The following is a 21284-nucleotide window of genomic DNA, read 5'->3' as shown; positions in this document are numbered from 1 at the left end:
CCGTTGCCTACTGGTGGTGGTCAGAGGGCCCGGTGGCGCCAGTGTCCGGCAGCCTCGCCTCTGTCAGTGCGCCCCAGGGTGGCTGTGGCTACAATGTAGCTTGCCATCACCAGTGTGGGTGGATGACTGGATATGTAAAGCGCCTTGGGGTCCTTAGGGACTAGTAAAGCGCTATATAAATACAGGCCATTTACCATAAATATTACTTTATTTTATTGTTTGTTAATCCAATTTAATCTGACAGAATTCAAGCATAAAAATGCACCTAACGCATGAGATGAACCAATGTTGTGTCTACACATACCAAACAACTTGGCAAAGAAACAGTTTTAAATTGTATCTTGAGGCTCTTTGTTACTTGCAGTCTCTTGGAAAAAAACACAATTTGTTCTTATTTCTTAAGCTGAATCTGGAAAACAGGTCTTTTGATCCAACATTCAATACCATTTGGAAAGTATCTGATTTGGTTAAAAACTTATTTTTTTCAGCACGACAGTGAAACCAAATACACTGCCAATGCATTACAAGCATACCTGGATAAAAAAACACACACATGATTAGTCATGGACTGGCCTCCTCAGAGCCGTGGCTTTATGTTGATAGAGAATTAAATGAAAAAGCAGCCAACACCCAAAGAAAAGATTTGATTGTACTTCTAGAAGCATGGACAACAATCCTTCAAGACTACATAAGAAATTATAAGAAATCTTGCCTAAGAGAGTTCTGGCGCTGTTGTACATTTAATATTAGCTAAATAATAGCTGCTTAAAATTGACCTTATACACTGTATTTCCATTTATGTTTGCATATATTTCAATAAAACACTGAAGCTACTTTACAGTTTACTAGCAAAATCTAAATAAATGAGGAGTTGCTGAAGACTTTTGCACAACACTGCATTTTGTCTATCATTTATTTCATTTCATGAAATACATTGACACTGCATTTAAAATCTGGAATAGGTGTCATACTTAGATTACATTTATTGTTCAGATCTCAAGGCTCTGTCCTGTTAAGCCTGCAATACAGATATACATTTCTTGAAATAAATTATGTTTTATGCAAGACAGGAGGTAGAAACACAGCTCAGTGCCTTTATAGGTGTATGCATGTGCCTGTAAGTGTGTATGTGTGTAAATCTTTAAACTTAGATACATACGTATGAGTGTATCCAAAATGTGCCTTTACTGATACGTATTCAGTATCATCACTTGGTGAGCACACCAGAAAGTCTTTCTAAAGAAAAAAAGAAATCCAATCTGATACAAATATATTATTACACTTCAAAATTCAGTACCCAGAGCTGCCAGACCCATCATAAATTCCCTGTCATGAGAGTATCTGGAAGATTTTCTTTTTGTTTTGTCATTCATCTAACCATCAGCAACCCGTAGAGTCCACAGGGACATGTGCTAACACATTTTGTGAAGCCTGACCACTTAATCAATTCATCTGTACATTTACTGCGAGAGACTCTTCATATCATCGGAGTACAAGTTACACCTATTTATCTTACAGGATCAAGCTGCTTTAGCCAGTGTCACATATTGAAACTCGATTAAAATCAAATTGGATACAGAGGCATGTTTGGAGCCCGTGGGAGCGCTGCAGATCCTTGTCCTTAGAGCTAGCTATTAAAACAAATACATTGTAACTGCCGACTATCACAGGTCTTGGGTGCAAGGGGAGGAAAAAAAAGGAAGCATAGTCAAAACATGCAGATAAAGACATTCTGAAGGACATGTTACTTAATTACACAGACAGTCAGGATTCAATGCACAAGGTTTCTGCTGTATCGCCGGTTGTAGCAAAACATGCGCACGGGCAAATGAAATGACCGTGTCCAGGGGCCACCCACAGAGAGTACATTTCACAGGCTGAGCCTGTGTCTGTGGCGTGCACTAATGTCAGTGTCTGAATGCTGGCTGCCTTATTTTTCGAAGGCCATCATGTAGGTGGAAAAAGTGTGACTGAATTAGAAAAACACAAAATTAGCAACTCAGTAATGTGAAAGCATTTCTCATGTGTTGTCTGTTTATCTTACATTGTACTCAGCTGACTATATGATGATGCATTTTGTTTAATCAATGGAAGACAAAGTAAGAGCTTTCCTTGATCACTTCACCTGAGCGATCCCGTGAATGAATAGCAATGTACAAAAGGGCCAGAAGCATATTGCAACCCATTGTGTAACAGACTGAGATTAAAAGTAAGTGTAAGTAAATCTGAATGCTAGTTGAGTTCCATTTCCAGTCAGAGTTAGGAGCTCATTGGTGTGGCAGAAAAGATGCTTCTGGTAGGTTGATCTTGGCCAATAGGTTCTCTAAAGAGAGCCCATCAGAAATAAACATCTACAGAGCACTGCACTGCTGTTGATCTGTGAGGGAGCTCTAAGATGTTGTTCACATGATAAAGAGCACCACTAAGTAAGGCCATTTGCACAGCTTGCTCCAAGAAACGGAAGTGAATAAGAGACAAAGGAGGGAATAATATCTCAATAGGCTTCTAGATATTTCCCCCTACAGCCTTGTCATCTTGCGTGGCACCTATTTTCCTCCTCCACCCCTCCTTCACTCTCCTCTTCTTTTCACAGTGCAGACTCTGAGTAGAGAGCTCCCGATGACCCATGTGGTGCATGAGGTGTCACTAATCGACGCAGTGACGCTGAGGAGGAGAAGCTTAAATCTCCACAGCTGCGCAGGTGGATCCCTTCAGGCGCCCGGCTGCTGTAGTGTCGGTTGTGACGACTGTCACTGTGGGAATGGTGATGTCCGCGTCGATGAGGATGATGGGAATGATGGTTGGCTTGTCCGCGGCTTGTGCTCCAAGGCGTTCGCAACACCTGAAGATATTTTTATGAAGTTGTGAGAAAGGGCAGAAGGTTTGCTGCAAAGTGACATAACAGCGTAATCAGGACTTCTTTTTATACCTGCTCCAAGGGCAAGTGGTTGGCACCCTCAGCTCCACTCCTTCTCTTAGGTCCCTGCCCTGCGCTGCCAGCATGCTCAGATGGGGGTGCCAGGTTACGTTTGGAGCGCTGCAAGAAGCGAGCCACCAGAACCCGAGTGACCTGACGGAAACACAAGGAGATCAGAGAATGAGCAGACTGCACAGCCGTTCATATTTGCCACCTTACTGCTCCTGTAACTTCCTTCAAGAATTTTTTTTGACTTGCCTTAAGGTCTCCGAGAGAACGGTGGCAGTCTTTAGGTAAACGTAACGGTGAAGTGGGTGCAGGTTTGGAGGGGACCTGCACCCCCGTGGCTGCTAATTTGATGCTGCCTTTTCTGGGCAGAGCAGCAACCGGAGGCACAGAAGTGCGGGGCAACAGACACGCTTCAGAGGATGGGCCTTTGCATAAGAAGAAAAAGAAAATGTTACATGCAGAGCTATAATATCCTTTTAGCTGATCCAGCAGCAGAGTTGCCAGGTCTGTGTGACAAAACAAGCCCAATGCCAAGTCAAAAATATCCTTAAAAAACAGACACAGGCACAGAGCTGTGCAGACCATTATAGCAACTTGCATAATGCTGATCTGCAGGGGGCTAAGTATGAATAAATTATCTATCTATCCATCCTCCCATCCAATCCCAGCTGTCATAGGGCAAAAGGCAAGGTACACCTTAGAAAAGTTGCCAGGGGCAGGCCCATTTACTTGATTTAAAATATGGATCTTTGTTCACTCTAGACATTCAGCTAATTTCACCCAACCAGCAGACAGAAAAAAAATGTGACTGCAGCAGTATATAGTAGTTGCAGTCTGATTGGGGAGATGCCACAGGAAAACTGTAGATCCCTCCACATTACAGTACAATATGTGTTGATATTTTTATTCTTGCTGTATAATCTATATAAATAAAGATGTAGGCCGAGTCCAAGACAAAATTGCAAACCAAAAAGTCCTGAGCTGATAGAAAAACAAAATGGTGAAAAACAACCTTAACATATACTTAGAAAGGTTGGAAGTGAGGGAAACAACATACAGGTAGACATAGCTGAAATTTAACAGCTAAATTACAAACATTCTGACTTTTGCTGCATAAAAAAGCAGATGAAACAGCTGCAAAAACACAAATATTGCTGCTGATGATTCAAAGAGGTATAGTGTATATAGACTGTAGGAAGTGCTGCATGGTATTACAGAATGTACCAGACTGTCCCCCTGACTAGACAGTAAAGAGCATACTATTTAGTGTGTCTGATGGAATAATCTCCCATAATAAATTAGGCTACCTAAAATCTTATGCCTGTGATAGTGACATTAAGGCCTGTATCATGGATAATCATGGATTATTGCATTTTTCCATGACGTACTGTATCCATGACTTTGCTGCTTGAGCATCCATCCATTGGGGTCTGTCCTTTGAAAAAGAAAATGCAGATAAGAAGGCACATTACTGTTTCCACAAAGTGATGTCATTTATCAATATGTAATCAAATCACTGCTAATTTTGATGTTCTGGAAAAGTTTCATAAATCACGTGCACATGGGGCTGGATCTCCATGTCTCCTCTGAAGCGTACGTTTCCAGTCGTTGCTAAGAGGCTTTGATGAATGAGGGCAATTAGCGGTAAATGAGCTGAGCTATGTCTGATCAAAACAACTGAGACATGATCTCTTTTGGGGTTTCTCCTTCTAATTAGACAATCTCAAGTAAAGAGGAAGAAAGGATGACAGAGGTGGTGATGAAATGCAGCAAAGGTTCAGCTCTTTAACTAAGAACATTTGTACATCACACTGCCTGATAAAGTTTATCTCATCTTTAAGGTCCATAGGAGTGAGCTCTTACCTGTGTCTATAGATGCCTTGCTGCTTCCAGAGCCAAAGTCAACTAGAGAAATGTAAGTTCAGACAGGTTATGGGATCTATAAAGCTAGTTTAAGACATGTGTTTACGTTGGTGTCTGACTTACCTCTCTCAGTTGAGGAGCCCAGACCTGGCTCACTGTGTGACCTCACAAGGCGTAGGAAGCCTTCCCGGTCTTTTTGTACATTCTCTCCATCTCTTTCATTCTTCCCAGCTCTCCGGTGAAGACACAGGGGTTGGTGCGGATGGGGTTGCTCACTGGTAGCAGAGGAGGATGAGGTAAGGGGAGCAGAAGAGGCTGGGATGGCTCCTTGGACTGAAGGGGTGGAGGGGCGAACTCGAATCTCTGGGATCGAGGATTGGTGTTGAGAGGTGCAACTCCCTACTGCTTCCAGCTGGGAACAGCTACTAGCCAGGATGGTCTGGCGCCGCAACACTGGAGACCTGGATGACAAAACCGGAAAATGCCAAAACATATGTTGGCATGTGTTTGCAGTTTCAACTTCTGATTTTAACCCGGCATCGGACGTTTGCACTCACCTGTATGTGGTGGTGGCTGTGCTGGGTGAGGAGCAGGAGTTGGACCGCTCTCCTCTGAGGAATCGCCTGGATCTCGGCCCTCCTGCCAGAGGACTCTCTGGTGTTTGACACGGTGGGCCACCTAAGTTGATATACTCCCTACCATCTCCTCCGTCTCCACCCTCACTAGCGTTCCTGTTACGCCTCTCCCCTTGGTTTCTCAGCCCAACCTCCAAGAGGCAGGAGTCCTCAGAGGGGGAGGAATCATCAGGGATGTCCACAATCTCTGACATTAACAGAGATCCACTGTCCATAGACACTAAGAAAAAAAGGTAATCCTTTATTATGTAGGGAAAATGTTACATTTTGATTTCATTTATAGGACTTTTTAAGTAATCTAAGAAAACTCCTTACTATACCTCAGCAATAATATTGTCAGTAAAAATTATGACTTAATGCTTTTTTGTTTTCTGTTGTACAACACTGCACAGAGTTTGTGGAGTTTTAATGAGCTTGAAAGCGAAAATTTGATATGACCACCTTACTTCTTCAACATAGCCTGAACTCTTTTTATGTGAGCTTTCTTGGCATTTATTTAAGTAGTGTTCAGGAATAGTTCTAGGATTTTTGAGGGACATTCAAAGCTCTTCTTTGGCTGTTGGCTGCCTTTTGATCCATTTACTGTTGAGATGATCCCAAACTGCTTCAGTAATGTTGAGTTCTGGGCTCTGAGGAGGTCAGCCTGCAATTGAGTGTTCCCTTGTGTGTTTTTCTATCCAGGTGTGGTTTCACTCCATTGGCAGTGTGTTTGAGATCATTGTCATGCTGGAGAATGAGCCGTTACCAATCAGAAGTTTCCAGTTGGTGTTGCATGGTGGATCAAAATTCTAGGGTACTTCTGTGTGATCATATTTTCATTAGTTTTGGGAAGATCACCAACACCTGTGGCTGAACTGCAGCTCCAAACCATCGCAGAGCTTCAACCATAATTTACAGGCAGCTGTAGATCATTGTACCCAACCTCCTCTGTACATATTATTGATGATTTGAACCAACGACTTCACATTTGGATTCATCACTCAATAAGACCTAATGCCACTGATTTTCTGTCCAGTTCTTGTGTAACTTGGCATACCTCAGCCTTTTGTCCCTGTTTCCCTTGCTTAACAATGACTTCTTGACAGCCAGACTTCCACTGAGACCATTTCTGATGAGGCTTCACTTCTCTTTGGGAATCACCTTGTTGGTGGAAAAATATTGTGTGAACAAATGATCAGTTTTTTTGTGTCAGGCTGTTAATAACAAAGTGTCTAAAGACACAGTTAAAAATGGATTCTTTGTTAAGTTCTCTGTTATGTGCAGATACAACACTAGTTCATCCCTTGAATTAGGAGGCTTTTCATGCCTGAATGGTCAGTCTTAAGAGGCATGATAAGCATAACCTTAACCCTTACCCCATAAATAAACATTAATCTGAAAATGGTCAGGTAGAAACTGGACTGAAAATAAGTGGCAAAGGAACCAATCCTCAAATAAACACTTTGCAAGAACTTCAGAAAGCCTGGAGAAATATTCCTTATGATCACTGAAAAAAAAAGAGACAATATGTGGCTCCTTGGAGCAAAATATAAAGAAATGAGAGGTGGTGCAAGACTTTTACACACTGCTTTATGTTTCATTTTCAGTTTGTCTTAATTTGAAATATAGATCTGATTAATTCAATATATTTACTGTCAGTGAATACTGATTTTAGTACATTGCTGACATTTGAAAAAAGTCACTGGCAGATGAGGTTTAACACTTGTGTTTAATCCAATATAAAATTAACCACACTTTATTTTTATTTTTATTTCTTTCTTTACTCTAGCATGTAGTTTAAAAAAAGTATCTGTCCATCTTGTGGCTGTAGAGATGTCGACCTTTCTGTTGAATTGCACTAGATGGCACTTGGCTTGCAGTGTACAAAGGAACAAAAAATGGAAGAAAAGAAAAAAACAACCCAAAAATTATGTAATGTCATAACAACAGTACTGTCCCATTTCTGAAATTATGACGAACAAAAAAAGAAAAAGATAGACAGAGTTCACACCAGTCATATTTTTTAATAGCAGGTTAACACTGGTGTACCTAAATCATCTGTTTGTGTACCGGTTTAGAACAGAGTATTATTAATATGATTAGTAACACCTATATTAAAATGCTACCTTGTATGGCTTGAAAATTGCTTTAATTAAAATATGTGTATTAATGTTTTGGTCTTTTTACAATCATGTAAGCAAGGTGTTACATCCTGTGAGGACGTGGGAGTGTGTGGGCGTGGTGTTGTCCTCTCCCTTTCCTCCTCCTTCTTTCTTGCCCCTCCCCTTGTCTCTCTCTGTCCCTGCCTTCTCCTTTAGGACACACCTGCTGCTCATTTGCCCTTGTTGACCACCAATTACCCTCAGAGGTGATATAAGCTGGAGGAGAGCAGTGTGGATGTGGGAGAGACTTCTGGTGGTTTTCCCCTCTGTGCTGGTCAGTGTGTGATACTGGTCTAGGTGTGGAAAAGGCCTGCTGTGTGTGGCTCTTTGTGAGTAGCTCTTAACTGAGCAGTGGTTTTCCTTAAGTGTCGGTGGCCTCCATTATTTTGTTTGGCCTGCCTAGTAATTGCTAATAGCAGCGTTGCTGTCTTTTTCTGTTGAAGCCTTATAGTTGTTTTCTTTGTTGAAGTGGTCACCATCTCTTTGGGTTGGACTGTCTGATTTATCATTAAAGCAGCGTTGCTGTCTCTTTTTGTTGTTACTGTTTATATGAATATTGAGTTAATTGATTATAATAAAGATTTATTTTGTGTTAAATACCTCTGCCTGGCGTTCTTTTCATTTCAACCCGGATCCAATTGTTACCGTCCCCCACCCTCTTCGCCTACACAAGGCTAAATAAAAATCTGTATATTTGGTTTGGGAGTGAAGTACCCCTTCAAGTTTGGAACTAGTTTTTAAAATGATAATTATGTTGATTTTTAGTAACTTTTTCTAATAATTTTTTAATAATAGTTGTTTTTTAATATTCCAAATGCAAATGGCTCCATAAAACATATATTCCATTAGCTAACCTTCTCCACTGAAGGCGGTGGAAGTTCCTCTCTCTCCAGACAGCTCAGTGCCGTGGGGGTCAAACACTGTGGCCTTGATAGTCACAAAAGACAAAGATCAGCTTCTCACTAAGTCCATCACACAAACACATACAAGTACACACATACTTACCTGACTGGCAGCTCTCTGTCCCATCACAGCTTCATAAGGAGGAGGGCAGTCAGTGGGGTAGAGGGGAACGGGGCTCTCCATGGAGCCATTATAGGTGATGCTAAATGTGGATTCAAAAATATCAATCATTTGGTTTTACAAAATGTAGCCTAATCATGTAAGTGAATGGCTACTAAACGTCGAACACAAGTGATATTGATGCATTTTAAGTGCATGTTTAGTACCTCTGAGCATCTGTCTCAGAGCTGCAGGTGTACTCAGGAGGATAATAGGGGGGTGGAGGGATGGGTGGAACAAACTCCTCAAAGTCCATGATGTTGGTCAGGAAGGCATCCTGAGGAGTGGTGCATTCTGGGTTGACAGACCGAGAACGATGTGGGGCCAGCTGGACAGGAATAAAAAAATTGGGTACATCTTTAAAAGATACAGTGTTGTGAAAAAGTATCTTCTATCTTTCTGATCTCTTATTTTTTGGCATATTTGTCACACTTACATGTTTCAGATCAGCAAACAAATTTTAAAATTAGACAAAGATAACCTGAGTAAATACAAAATGCAGTTTTTAAAGGATGAATTCTGTTATTAAGGGAAAAAAATATGCAAACCTACCTGCCCTACGTGAAAAATTTGCTGCAGTATTTGGACGACTTGCCTTAGCTGAATGAACCATGAACTCTGCTCTCTATCAGAAAATCCTGAAGGACAATGTCCAACCATCATTTCATGCCCTGAAACTCAATCACACTTGGCTTATGCAGGAGCACAATGATCCAAAACACACCTTAATGTCCATCTTTGAATGGCTAAAAATGACAAAATTAAGGTTTTGGAGTTGCCTAGTCAAAGTCCAGACTTAAACAGGACTTATCTTAAACAGGCTGTGCATGCTGGAAAAACCTCCCGTGTGGGTGAATTAAAACATTTCTGCAAAGAACAGTTGGGTCTGATGGCGAGTTTGAAAAACTCATTGCCTATTACTGCAAACTGTTGATTGCGGTTCTTGCTGCCAATGGTGGCACAACCAGTTATTAGGTTTCAGGCAATTACTTTTTCATAGAGGGCCAGGTGGGTTTGGACGTTTTATTCCCTTAATAAATCATTTAAAAACTGAATTTTGTATTTGTTTGAGTTATCTTTATCTAAATGTTTAAACATTTTTCAAAATCAGAAACAGGTAAGTGTGACAAATATGCAAGAAAAGAAATCAGGAAGGGAGCAAATGCTTCTTCACAGCACTATATATTTTCTAATCTCTTAAGGCAGCAGTCCAGCACATTTGCAGGGTCCACATTTTAAATGTAAAATGTGCTGAATCTGTTCCTACCAGGTGCAGGAGGTCCAGGGAGAATATGTGGATACTGCAGGTCACGGTGGACAGGGTACAAATGATGGTGGAGAGAATGCTGAGACCACACGCACTGAACAAAAGGTCCTGTATAGACGATGCATTCAAAAGAAAACAAAATCTTGGTTTATGTAATCTTTTATGTGGAAAATGGATTTCCAGTGTGGTCAAAAAATATTCTACCTACCTTCAGCTGTTTTCTGACTGAGTGGCACCCATTATCCTGGTTGAGGACCAGCTTTTCCTCATCTGTGGAGCAGGGGTCTGTGCGTGCACAGCACACACACAGACCATTTTCCACCTAAACACATTGGATTGGTGTAAAGCACTAATCGGTAGACCAAAAGTGGATATTTGCAGCTATTCCTGTCACGTTTTCCATGCATCTAAGCATGAAGGTAGAAGACGAAGCTTGCATAATATTGCTCACTGTACCTGGCAGGTGAGCATGGACTTGACCATCTGTGCATTCTGACAGGACAGCATTGAGCCAGCTAGACTGAGTATCACACACACTGCAGACAGCAGCATAAACAGTGACACCTGTGGAGATACACAGAGATGACGTTTGAGTTAGAGTGTGGCATTCAACCAAAGACCACAGCAGGATATCTCATGGTTCAAGATGCTTTCAACCAGAGTAAAGAACATGTTCAATGAAAGTGCCTGTTTTAGATCCTGGTCCTGTTTTCTGTCCTGAATGCACTGAAATCTTAAGCCTGCTAAGTGTTTTACTTCATGTGCACAGTGTAATCAAAATATAAAATATGATAGATTTTTTCATGCAGATATAGAATTGTTTAAACCACATAGTGACAAAACACCCCAGTACAAAGACCCTCAATTATCAGTTATGTAAGAATGCACATTTTAAACTCCCACTTTTATGCCAAAAAGGATGAAAAGTTTGAAATTCTCAGAAAGATTTGATGCAATGTGCTACACATACCACCAGCGTCAGAGGTCTCCTCCATGAGATTATTCCAACAATCCCCGATGCCACCACCTGGAAACAAAAAGCATGTGCACCATGAAATACCTCCTTTAGTATATCTGCTGTAACATACTGTTGTTTGTTTTCAGTACGAGTTACACTTACAAAGAAACCAGCCCAGAATGGACAGGACTGCCTTACGCGGGGAGTGGTGGTGAAGGCCATGCTGGTGAAAGAGAAGGCCAGGACCATTGCTCCCAAGCCCAGGTGGCAGAGCCCCAGGTAAAGGAGCAGTCGGGCTCCACCAGGCCCCCGGCCAGACATGCCCCTGCGGCTGTCTGACCAACCCCGGGACCCAGAGGCTGAAGCCACGCTGCTAGAGTCTGAAGGTGAAGGCATGTTTGGCTTGTGGAGGAGGCAGGGAAAGGGTTTACGCTTACAGCGGGTTCATAAGACAAGTTGTGTGGGCAGAAGCACAGGAGAGCAGGAGAGAGAGAGACATAAATGCTGGCTTCAGAGCTCTGCTCTGTCACAGTTATGCACCAAATTCTCCACTGGCAGGTTCTGCGCAATGTCCCATGGTGCACACTGTAGTCCAGCCAGTGAGTCCAATAACTTTGTCAGCAGAAAGTTGAAAAAATGAGCTGCTACCACACAGTCGCAGGCACCATACTCACCTCATCTGATGTTTCAGCTTTTATACTTTTAAGTCCACACAGCGTCTCTTTCACCCCACTCAGTTCAGAAGCCAATGTAGCTTATATAGTACAGTCTACGCCATTCTGCTGCCCAGCCATTCTTTGATTATAACGCTAACAGGCAAACTGGGCAATTCGTTTTCCTTTTAAATCTTCACATTATTGCTATTATTACTCATTTGCTTTTTGCTGCTTCCTCCTCTCCACCTCCTCTCGTCCCTCTCTCCCTCCTCTAGCCCGTGGCATTGCGGTAACTGGAGACCCGAGCAGGCCGCAAATTCTAAAGCATCTCAGAGATAGCAGCTGTTCGCTTGTAGTTTTACTCCCAGCAGAGGCGGCATGTGGGGGTCAGTCCGTGCGTCCAGTCTTGAGGAACATCATCTGAACATGTGCGCTCCCCTCCCGCGACCTTTTTATCAGCTCCTTATCCTGTCACGGAAGAGAAAAAAAGACGGCGAGGAGATCAAAACCCTAAGATCACCCTAAGACTAATTAGCTATCCCGGCATGAACAGGAAATAAATGTTCCATCGATTTTCAAACTGCACCAAAATAGCAGCCAGGCTGGAATATTTACCAGCAGACTATCTATCTTTGTTAACTCCACCTCGGAGGTTTTTGCGGCGGTCCACACAAGCACCTAGACTCCCCTCCTCCTCTTGTTCTTCCTCCTCCGCCGCCTCTTTCCTCCCTGCAGTCACGCGGGCATCCCGTTCAGCCCGTGTGTTTGTGAATGTGTGTATGTACCACCGACGTTTACCTCACAGCCTTTCACCAGACATCACACCAATACAGCCGCTTAGCCTTCCCGTGCCCCCTCATAGCACAGCAACTTAAGTTTATCTTTCATTATCGTGTTTGCTCGCCCCTCCCCTCTGCTGCCCTCGCATCTCTTCCTCTGTTTCCAAGCCGAGCTGTGACTCTGGCAGAGGAACGGATCGTGTTTGCAAACCACAACCTGCCCTATACGTGATGACAAGGCACGCAGAACGTGCAGCCAACTCGGTGATGCGGCAGAGAGCGTTAACACAGTCCTGGTGCTGATGCTGGGAAGGAGGGGTGGTTGCCTAGCGACAGGATCCAGCTTTTACTGCTGCAGCGACGATTAAAACAACAACAACAACACACACAAAAACCCGAAGCAGTTGCTGTTGGCAGGAGAGTTAAAAAAGAAAGAAAGAGAAATAGACGGTGGCAGAGATTCTTTGTAGTGAGAATGTGTGTCCTGTAGGTGGCTCGTCTAAAACAACCAGCGATGTGTCTATCATATGTAATGTTTCTTGTTCGTTCAAAGACCCTCATAGTGACTAACAGATCTCGGTGTCAGATTCTCAAAATAAATACTACGGGACTTACAGGACGTTACCATTATACTTGGATGATAGATTTTCACAGTAAAAGCCCTAATTTTTTTGTGTGTGGAATGTCCAGTATGCTTTAACCACAGACAAAATAAAAGATGGATATATCTTCCAGGTCGGAAAAATAAAGCCCATGTGGAAGTGTTGAATACTCTGAGAAGGTGATAACTTTCAAAAACACTTCCAGTTCTATAGAAGTCACAAAACTGCTTTCTAACTTGAACTCTGCCAACAGTTTCCTGCTGAGTTTAAAGGCTTGGCCACTCATGTGGGGTCGTATTGAATAATAATAATTTTTAATGAGTGTATTTTGTAAATCGTTGTCATATTATGTCTCAAAATAAATCTGTGGTGTGAAACCACAGCTCATTGGCAAACAATTTCTTAATCTCAAGTCCTTAGCCAATGAGCACAGTTTCACAGTCAGTCATCACATCACATCATTTTTCTTTTTCTTTTGGAAACCAAGATGGTGATAGCAAATCTCAAGGCTTCACAAACCGGTGGGTGATGTTATGGTAGCTATGTGCATCTTTTATACTCACTATGGCTTAAATGCATTTGAAATTTCCAAAATAAAAGCCCCCCCACTCAGGTATGTCAGACAGTGCCCCCCCAAAAAACCCCTAAAATAAATAAATAAATTAAGTCCCCCAATTTTAAAGAATGCTTTAAAATGTGCTTTTGAAAAATTAAAGCCACCACTTACTTGTTGAATATCATGAAATTGCTTTCACACTGAAGAATTTTCAAAACAAAACAAAAAACCCCACAACACAGTTTTATAACCTATGTCCCTCTTTTCTATGAAGTCTATGGACTAGGACACAGAGTTTAACATCGCTTAATTGATGTCATTTAAGGTATTTAATTAAAGAAAAAAAGATGTTCTGCCTAGCTAAGTCTTTCACAATACAACACTGTATCCATATTTTTCCTAATTGATAACATTATGATTTTCAGTATTGAAATTGTGCAGCTGTCATTTCACTATTTCACATATCTGGGATCACTGCTCTGTTCCTGAGGTTTCCTTCATTTTTTCCCTTTAAATGGATTCTGAGGGGAGCTTTTCCCTTATCGAGATTGAGAATCTAAAGATAGAGGATGTTGGATGCTGTACAAACTGTAAAGCCCCTTAAGGCAAATGTGAATACAGAGAATAACATTTATGACAATGCTAAACCAGGAAAGAAAAACTATTGCGTCACTGTACCAACAGGAACTTAAAAAAATACAACAAACAATATATTTATAGTTTTGCAATTTTATTCATCAAGCGTCAGGTCTTGCATACAATCTGGCAGGTGTAAGAAAACTAACAATGTGGAGGAAATTACAAAAGAAAACAGAAATTTAGAGCGTGTGTGTAGAGAAAAAAAAGATCTGTCAGAATCAGATGAAGACCTGCAATCGGTTATTTTGAACGATCATCAAACTGCCTGAACAGAGAGGCTGCCATGTCAGATGTCGCTAATATGTGGTAGCGTTTAGTAAGAGCTTTCCCAGGCACTTCAGATAAAAGGCAAGACCCACTAAATCAATTCGCTATGAGGGACACATGAACACGCTGCTGCTTCCTAGGCTTTTACATCCTGCCCATTCACTTGCTTAATCCATCTTTTTTTTTCCCATCTCTCCACTCATCTTCTCATATTGCACTTATCACTGTCCATATCTAATATCTATATCCACATTCTCAATCCATTCATCTATTAAAACAAGGCGTTGTTTTACACAGAACTTGTTTCACATTCAAGTCCAGCGACCAACTTGTTTCATCATTAATGTGTACGTCATGTTTTTACCTTCACTCTAACAATTCTGGTCATTTTATCATTTATAACTTAAAGCAGACCTATCATGCTTTTCCTTTTTGTTATGCATATGCCACTGTGCTAATGCCAAAACTTATAATAATGAGGTCACTGTTTTTGCAAGCAATTCATGTGAGCCAAAAACTCAGTTTTATACATGTCAGAGCCCACATATTCCTTATGTGGGCTTAAAGGGAAGGTCTGCACAAAGGTCACACATTTAAAAAAAGGTGTGAATCATGTAAAGCTACTTTAGCAGAGACCAAGACTAAAAAATATGAATTTGGAAATTTGCATAATAGGTCCTCTTTAATAAATTTGAATTCCCCAGTAGTATTTAAACCTCAATTTCTCAGATGCTTATGACCACTTGAACTCTAAATAAAACCCTGTGTCCATCAAGTGAATCAAAACAGACCACATTAGTGTTTTACGGCCAACTGAGCTCCATAAAGCTACTCCTGCACATGCTCACACATTAGAAATGAATGAAATGGTAGCATTAAGAGACAGCTGCAGTTCTTTTAAGTGCTGGTGTGCTGTTGTAGGAACGATAACGTAAGCGAGAAAGATATACGGTCAGTGACAGCAATGTGTGCCATGGTGGGGACCTTTTTTTTTTTTTTTTTAAAGGTCTCGGAGTCAGACTCCAACTTTTTGTGGAATCATGTTTATCGCAGTAGATGTCACATAAAGGATATGTTCAGTCTGAAAAACTGGGGCTGCTTTATCCATATATTATTTTGGAGACAGCAGAATTCTTGTGGAAGAACTTATAAAGGGAGTATAGTGTAGTTTAACAGAGCTTTAGCACCTCTCTGTCGTTGATATTTGCAAACCCTGCCACATTTTTCCTTGTCAACACAGGCGCTCCTAAGTTTCTATGTTCTTTCTTCCATACACTAGTGAAATCATGTCTAGAGAAGAACGCACTTGGAGGATTTTTTCTCTGTGCTGCTGGTGATTTTCACCTGTTGACCTCTGGGGCCCTGACAAACAAACAGACGAAAAAATTACGTTACCGTCATACAGTATGTAGAGCATGCAAAATTACTCTTTATAGCGCTGCATTACTGATCTTGTGTTTTGACTTACTGGCTTCTTGCTGGATTGTTGTAGTATGTCTCGTGCCAAAGCCAGAAAAGACTGCAGGACAGATAGATTGAAACACAGAAAGAGAGAAAATATAGGTCTGTTGCATATTAACACACAACAAACATTAACAAAAGAGCTATAATAAAACAAGCTCAATGTATGGAGAAACTGCTCACCTCCTCGACATTAATGCTGGACTTCGCACTGGTCTCAAAGAACCTGATGCCGTGATCTTTGGCCAGCTGTTAACATTAGGAACAGAGATGGTTACAGGAGGACAGGATATGGGTAATAATCACTTCCTGGGTTTTATCTCGAGTAAATTTAGCAACTTTGACCATTTCCCAAGCATTCCTGTCCGCTAAAGTTTAACAGGGAGGAATCCATGCAATATTCTTTCTCAAAATGAAATCTTTGCAAAGTAGCCCCACAAATGATTAATTTTGAATCCATCTACTCATGTGTATCTTACCCTGGATGATAGTTTAACTACCATCAAAGTAAACCTACACCTCTGCTGTTTCATTACAAGTAAAAAAAACGCAAGCGACATCTTACCTTTTCTCCTGTCTCCTTGGAAACTTTCCGCTTTGTCTCAATGTCACACTTATTACCTAGTAACATCCGACTGACCCCAGCTGATGCATTCTGGGAAAGAGGGAATGTGATTAACTGATCAAAATGACTTCAACAAAGTGAAAGAGAGCACAGAGAGCAAAAACCTCAACAGAGACACTAATAGCAGCTGTTTGTCAGCAGAGCGGTTTCTCCCTTTAAACCAAGACCATTTCCCTGAAATGCTCCATTGCCATCTTTCCGCAGTTCGTCAGTGCTGCCGTCTACAGTTTGTTTACAGGCAAAACAAGCAAAACAAATCTCTCAGAGTCGCTGACAACTTGCGGGCCACAAATACATGAAATCATAACAGTTGCTTTATGAAAATGTGACTGAATCATTCATATGTTTAACAGCTGTGAACAGACTGAAAACAGCTATAAAAGCGATTTTCAGTTCAGCTCAGTTGTGATGCTTACATGAAAGTGTTTAAAAAAAACAAAAAGAAAATGAAGAAGGTAAGCAAGTGCCATGTATATCTGTAAACAATGACACTGGTTACGCATTTATAGCTATACTATGTTCTTAATTTTACTTGATGTAAAGATATTGAACACCACGTGTTTGCATATTGTCTGTTTAATTGGAATATTAAAATGGGCAGCATTCACTTATTGAAAAAGCTTCTTATAGTTTTGTAATTAGTCTCATTAGGTTTTATTTTTATTTCATTTTGAGTTTTTGCTTCTAAATCAGTTTAGTTTCAGTCGGTTTGCCCATTTCAGTTCATTTTTTATTTATGGAAAAGTTTCTATTCATTTCAGTTTTACTTTTAGTCTTTGTTATTATTCCTGTGTGTGGAGGGCATATGCCAGTGTCAATAAACACATCTCTCAAGGCAAGTTTTTATATCTTTTTTTAACCAAAGTAACACTCAAGTTCACAAAATCATTTGTTAGCTTTAGCTTGTTTCAAAAGTCTAGTTTTTATTTTACTTTAGTTAATTGATTTTTTTAACATCTAGTTTTAGTTCAGTTTTAATAATCTTGCTTCCTGCATTATCTTTAGTTTTTCTTGAATATCTGAGCAACATTAAAAATCCAACTAAGAGTTCCCGGGTGCGGTGCCTATCCCCAGCTGCCACTGGGTGGGCAGAGGTCCAGCATGGGGCTAACAAAAACACATATACACATGCTTGGTCAAATCTACACCTATGTCCAATTAACAACCATCGGTCAACCTTATTTCAAAGCACCAGAAATCTGTGGACTGTGGGAGAAAGCTGGAGCCACAGGGAGAAGATGTAAACTCCACACAGAAAGGTCCCAGTCGACCAGGAGGTTCAAAGCACCTTCTTGCTGTGAGACAACAGCGGTAACTTTCCTTTCATGTTATGCCCTTGTTAGCGTGGCTCCTAGCTGCTAGCCAGGACTTTAGAAAGTTTTACATTTATCTGAGGTCTCCCACACAGCGTGACACCTAGCCAACATGTGAGTAGAAAACCTCTTCAGTCCTTAATCAACTAAAAGTTTTACTTTGGTTGAAAAACATCATTAACAAAGTGAGCACAAGAGGCCATGCTGGATAGTTTTATGCTGGTTTATGAACAAGAAAGGTTATCCTGAGAACAATCCACATACATAATGGTGTAGAGATTACTGTTTCCTCAGCAGAAGATACAGGAATTTTGCTTCTTTGATTTAAATGAACTGACCAGATAAACTCATTAGCTTTGCAGTCTTGGTCTTTCCTAGTTATCTTTGTCACGGCTAATAGAAAACCGGCTTACTTCTCTGATGCTCTTCATCCAGTTCTGAATGTTTTCAAAGGACTTCTCGTCAGTGATGTCGTACACCAGGATGATGCCCTGATGAACAGAGAACAGACAGGAGAGAGAGCATTTACGGAGTCAGTCAAAGGTGCAGACTGAGCACAAAGAGGCAGTGATGTCAGCCTGATTATCCAGGCCTGATTGTCCTGGAGGCATACTGCGCTCACCATGGCTCCTCTGTAGTAGGCTGTTGTAATGGTCTTGAATCTCTCCTGCCCTGCTGTGTCCCTAGAAAAAGCACACACTTAGAATCAAAAAGGTGCTGCAAGGTCTTTAAAATACTTCTATCATATGAAAAAAAACCTGGAGTATAGCAGAATGCAGAAAGATTCATTTGAGGTGAGACACTACAGGCTACAAGCTACAGGGTAAGTTTGCACTAACAGATACATTTTCCCACTAAAATACTTCCACTAAGAATTTTTTTTTTTGCATCACAGGTTTTCTGAAACTATGTGTTAATATCAAAATGTATAAATTTAAACTTTTTTGCAAACTTTTACAGGTGAGAAATGTAAACATTCGATGAAGCCAGGATCAAAGTTCTTGTTTGTGTTTTGCTGGCATCCCAGAGCCGACGGTTTTTATAGAGGGGATTTTGGATCTCTCATTTTTTGTACTCCATAAATCAGAAAGATCTGTCAACAGTCATAAAAGGTTTATTTTCACCGTGTCTTCAGAAAAAAACTTCTATAAATTTGGTTCTGAATTATATATGAGCAAACCTCTCTTTAAAACAAGAAGAAAAACAGCAGAATAAAGAGAATCGCTCAGCAATGATTGGTGTCTGTAGGTGCTGCTGAAAAGGAGAGTTTAGGCTCTAAAATGAGGGGAAAAAATCATTTTTGAGAAACTGTTTTGTAAAAATCCATACGTTTCTTTGCTGTAATTGTAGACAGATTACCTGCATGCATTAAGAGGAATTTATAGCAAGATTAAACACATTTACGTTTGTATTTCAAATACTTCCTTTATATTGATGTGAAAGAAGGAATCAAAACAGGCCAAATCTGACCAAAAAACCAACAAAAAATAAACGTGTTTTTGTCTGTGCTGGTATTTGACGCTGCTATATCTTCTCTAGCAGCACCCTTAAATGACATGGAGTAGCTCTCTGTGGTGGCCGTGTGTGATGGACTTGGACATGAACCCTGTCATAAAATCCTGATTTGGACAAGAAGAGGGAGGTTCCTCCTTCCTCTCAGGAAAACGAGCCAGAGGCAGTCAGAGGGCAGAGAAAGATAACTCAACAAATCAGGGTTTATCTGCCTCACCATATCACAAACCGTTTGCAGACAAACAACCACATGCCACTTCTTACCAGACTTGCAGTTTCACTTTCTTTCCATCCACTTCAATGGTTTTTACTTTAAAGTCGATTCCTGGGAGACAACAAGGGGGGGGGGGGGGGGGGGGCAAAGACTGCATTAAATACCCCTATTGGAGACAAAAACTCATACATTGCAGTTGATATGAGTCACCCTCACTAAGGTGGCGACACTGAACATACACCCCCTACCCCCCAGGGTGTTGCCATCCACAAGCAGACATAAAGATCAGACATACAGACCTGCAAACTGCTACAGACTGCTGTGTTTTTGTGTTTTTCTGCTGGATGGACAAGCTGACAGACACATAGACAGTGCGGGGCAGAAGAGGGGGTTGACTGTGCAAAACTGTGCATGCCAGAAAGCCAGCCATTCTTCTGGGAACGTAGAGATGGTAAAAGAGATAGGAATGAGGGTGGGTGGACCCTCTGTGAGCCAAATGAGAGGAATGAGATCTGAGGGAGAGATGGGGGAGAGGGTCAGGGAAGAGAGAGCACACACATTCAGCAGGGAGAAAAGAAAAAAAAGGAGAGAGAGACTAAATAAAGAAAAAGAAAATAAGAGAGCGCAGACTAGTTGGGACATGAAAGCAGTCCGGGAAACCAGCTCTTACAGTAAACAGAGGCGAAAACGGAGCTTGAAATGTCAGCAAACATTTGTCTTGCTCATATCCCAAGTTTCACAGAAGCCAATCATAAGCTGAAGCAGAAATGTCGCAGACTGTAATTCAAACATTAAACGTACCGATGGTGGAAATGTACGTAGAGTTGAAATTGTCCTCAGCAAAACGAATGATCAGACACGTTTTTCCCACTCCGCTGTCCCCGATGAGTAACAGTTTGAAAAGGAAATCATACTTTTTCGCCATGGTCGAAGTTGTTCTTCAAGCAGAAGTCAAAGCAGGAGCGGGGAAAGTTTGGTCTGTCTCTTCACCGGAGATCTTCTCATCCACCACCAAACGCGTTAAATCTAGATTTCTTTTCCTTGTGACTTAAAATAAGCAATCTCCTGCGAGTGGATCCTCTTCTTTTTCCTCTTTTCACTCTCAGACTTGTCACCGGTAAATTCCGATCCTCCTCCGTGTTGTGTTTGGACTGCGCAGGATAAAGTTGTACAGACTCTTTCAGATCAGCCCTCATGTATTAAAGTTTCATTCCGCTGCAATTAGAGAGTCGTTATTATCCCGTTTACAAGCATATCGGGGTGGAAACAAGTTTATCCAGTCTGCAGAAATACCACTTAAAAAAAAAGAAAACGGAACTTGCTGTCGGCCCCAATCCCACAGCAGCTACGTGTGGGAGAGCTTTATGGGAGTGAACGGTTCACAGTTCGCAGGCACTCACTCAGCACGGACACTAGGTGGCGCCATTTGATCAGTAAACACGTGTGTATGGACCGATACAAGTGAAAAAAGTTGGTTTAAACAACATGTGCTCTTTCCTTACATCCTCCATGAAATAAAATGATATTAATAAATCTATAATCTATAATCATGGGGTTTTCTTGTTGAGAAATGCTCTTGGATAACTCTAACAGCATTGCTCAACTTTGATTCCTTCTCAGTCATTTGATTATTAAAGGAAATAATCAGGAATTGAGGTTGAAGTAAAAAATATTCAAAAACAGTAAAATGCTGCTTAAAGTCCTTCTGCATTCATGTAATTCTCCCTCACTGAAGAGTACTTTTACTTAAACCTTTACTTAAGTAACATAATGCAGGGCCTTTACTTGGAGTACGTTTTAAGTGAATA

General features: G+C 41.1%; 2 protein-coding genes across 5 annotated transcripts; both read right to left on the bottom strand.

Moving 5' to 3' along the window:
* Window positions 1-551: 551 nt before the first annotated feature.
* On the bottom strand, window positions 552-12502 carry entrep3 (endosomal transmembrane epsin interactor 3). 4 transcript variants are annotated; one of them, XM_085423025.1, is made up of 15 exons: window positions 11527-12502; window positions 11015-11284; window positions 10865-10921; window positions 10351-10458; window positions 10103-10216; window positions 9895-10002; window positions 8795-8955; window positions 8571-8670; window positions 8420-8492; window positions 5347-5644; window positions 4913-5250; window positions 4790-4831; window positions 3176-3351; window positions 2930-3070; window positions 552-2842 (listed from the first exon to the last, which is right to left on the bottom strand). In XM_085423025.1, exons 2-15 carry the CDS (start codon window positions 11246-11248, stop codon window positions 2588-2590), a joined length of 2205 nt encoding a protein of 734 aa, XP_085279151.1. In that variant the 5' UTR covers window positions 11249-11284; window positions 11527-12502; the 3' UTR covers window positions 552-2587. The 4 variants fall into 4 exon arrangements, with proteins under 4 accessions (XP_085279151.1, XP_085279152.1, XP_085279150.1 ...); XM_085423026.1 differs by having other exon boundaries at window positions 11015-11254; XM_085423024.1 differs by having other exon boundaries at window positions 11015-11976; window positions 12124-12502.
* A 1656-nt stretch (window positions 12503-14158) lies between these two features.
* Window positions 14159-20842, bottom strand: rab13 (RAB13, member RAS oncogene family). Its single transcript, XM_085423022.1, has 8 exons — window positions 20278-20842; window positions 19527-19587; window positions 18373-18433; window positions 18164-18241; window positions 16378-16467; window positions 15996-16061; window positions 15820-15870; window positions 14159-15713 (listed from the first exon to the last, which is right to left on the bottom strand). Exons 1-8 carry the CDS (start codon window positions 20399-20401, stop codon window positions 15642-15644), a joined length of 603 nt encoding a protein of 200 aa, XP_085279148.1. The 5' UTR covers window positions 20402-20842; the 3' UTR covers window positions 14159-15641.
* Between the last annotated feature and the right edge of the window lie 442 nt (window positions 20843-21284).

The sequence above is a fragment of the Rhamphochromis longiceps genome, linkage group LG11 (genome assembly GCF_057381845.1).
Source record: "Rhamphochromis longiceps isolate RC_006_pf linkage group LG11, R_longiceps_female_GT1.1, whole genome shotgun sequence".
NCBI classification, from domain to species: Eukaryota; Metazoa; Chordata; class Actinopteri; order Cichliformes; family Cichlidae; genus Rhamphochromis; species Rhamphochromis longiceps.
Note: the sequence above shows the minus strand (reverse complement) of the source record. Positions and strands in the feature narration are given on the sequence as shown.

Coding starts and splice junctions, on each gene's coding strand:
- entrep3 (XM_085423023.1), bottom strand. CDS start 11,248: ATGCCTTCACCTTCAGACTCTAGCAGCGTGGCTTCAGCCTCTGGGTCC. Junction 8,956..9,894: donor CCCTGGACCTCCTGCACCTG/GTAGGAACAGAT, acceptor ATTCCTGTCCAG/CTGGCCCCACATCGTTCTCG. Junction 2,843..2,929: donor ACCACTTGCCCTTGGAGCAG/GTATAAAAAGAA, acceptor AAATATCTTCAG/GTGTTGCGAACGCCTTGGAG.
- rab13 (XM_085423022.1), bottom strand. CDS start 20,401: ATGGCGAAAAAGTATGATTTCCTTTTCAAACTGTTACTCATCGGGGAC. Junction 16,468..18,163: donor GGATGAAGAGCATCAGAGAA/GTAAGCCGGTTT, acceptor CCTCTTTCCCAG/AATGCATCAGCTGGGGTCAG. Junction 15,871..15,995: donor CCAGCATTAATGTCGAGGAG/GTGAGCAGTTTC, acceptor TCTGTCCTGCAG/TCTTTTCTGGCTTTGGCACG.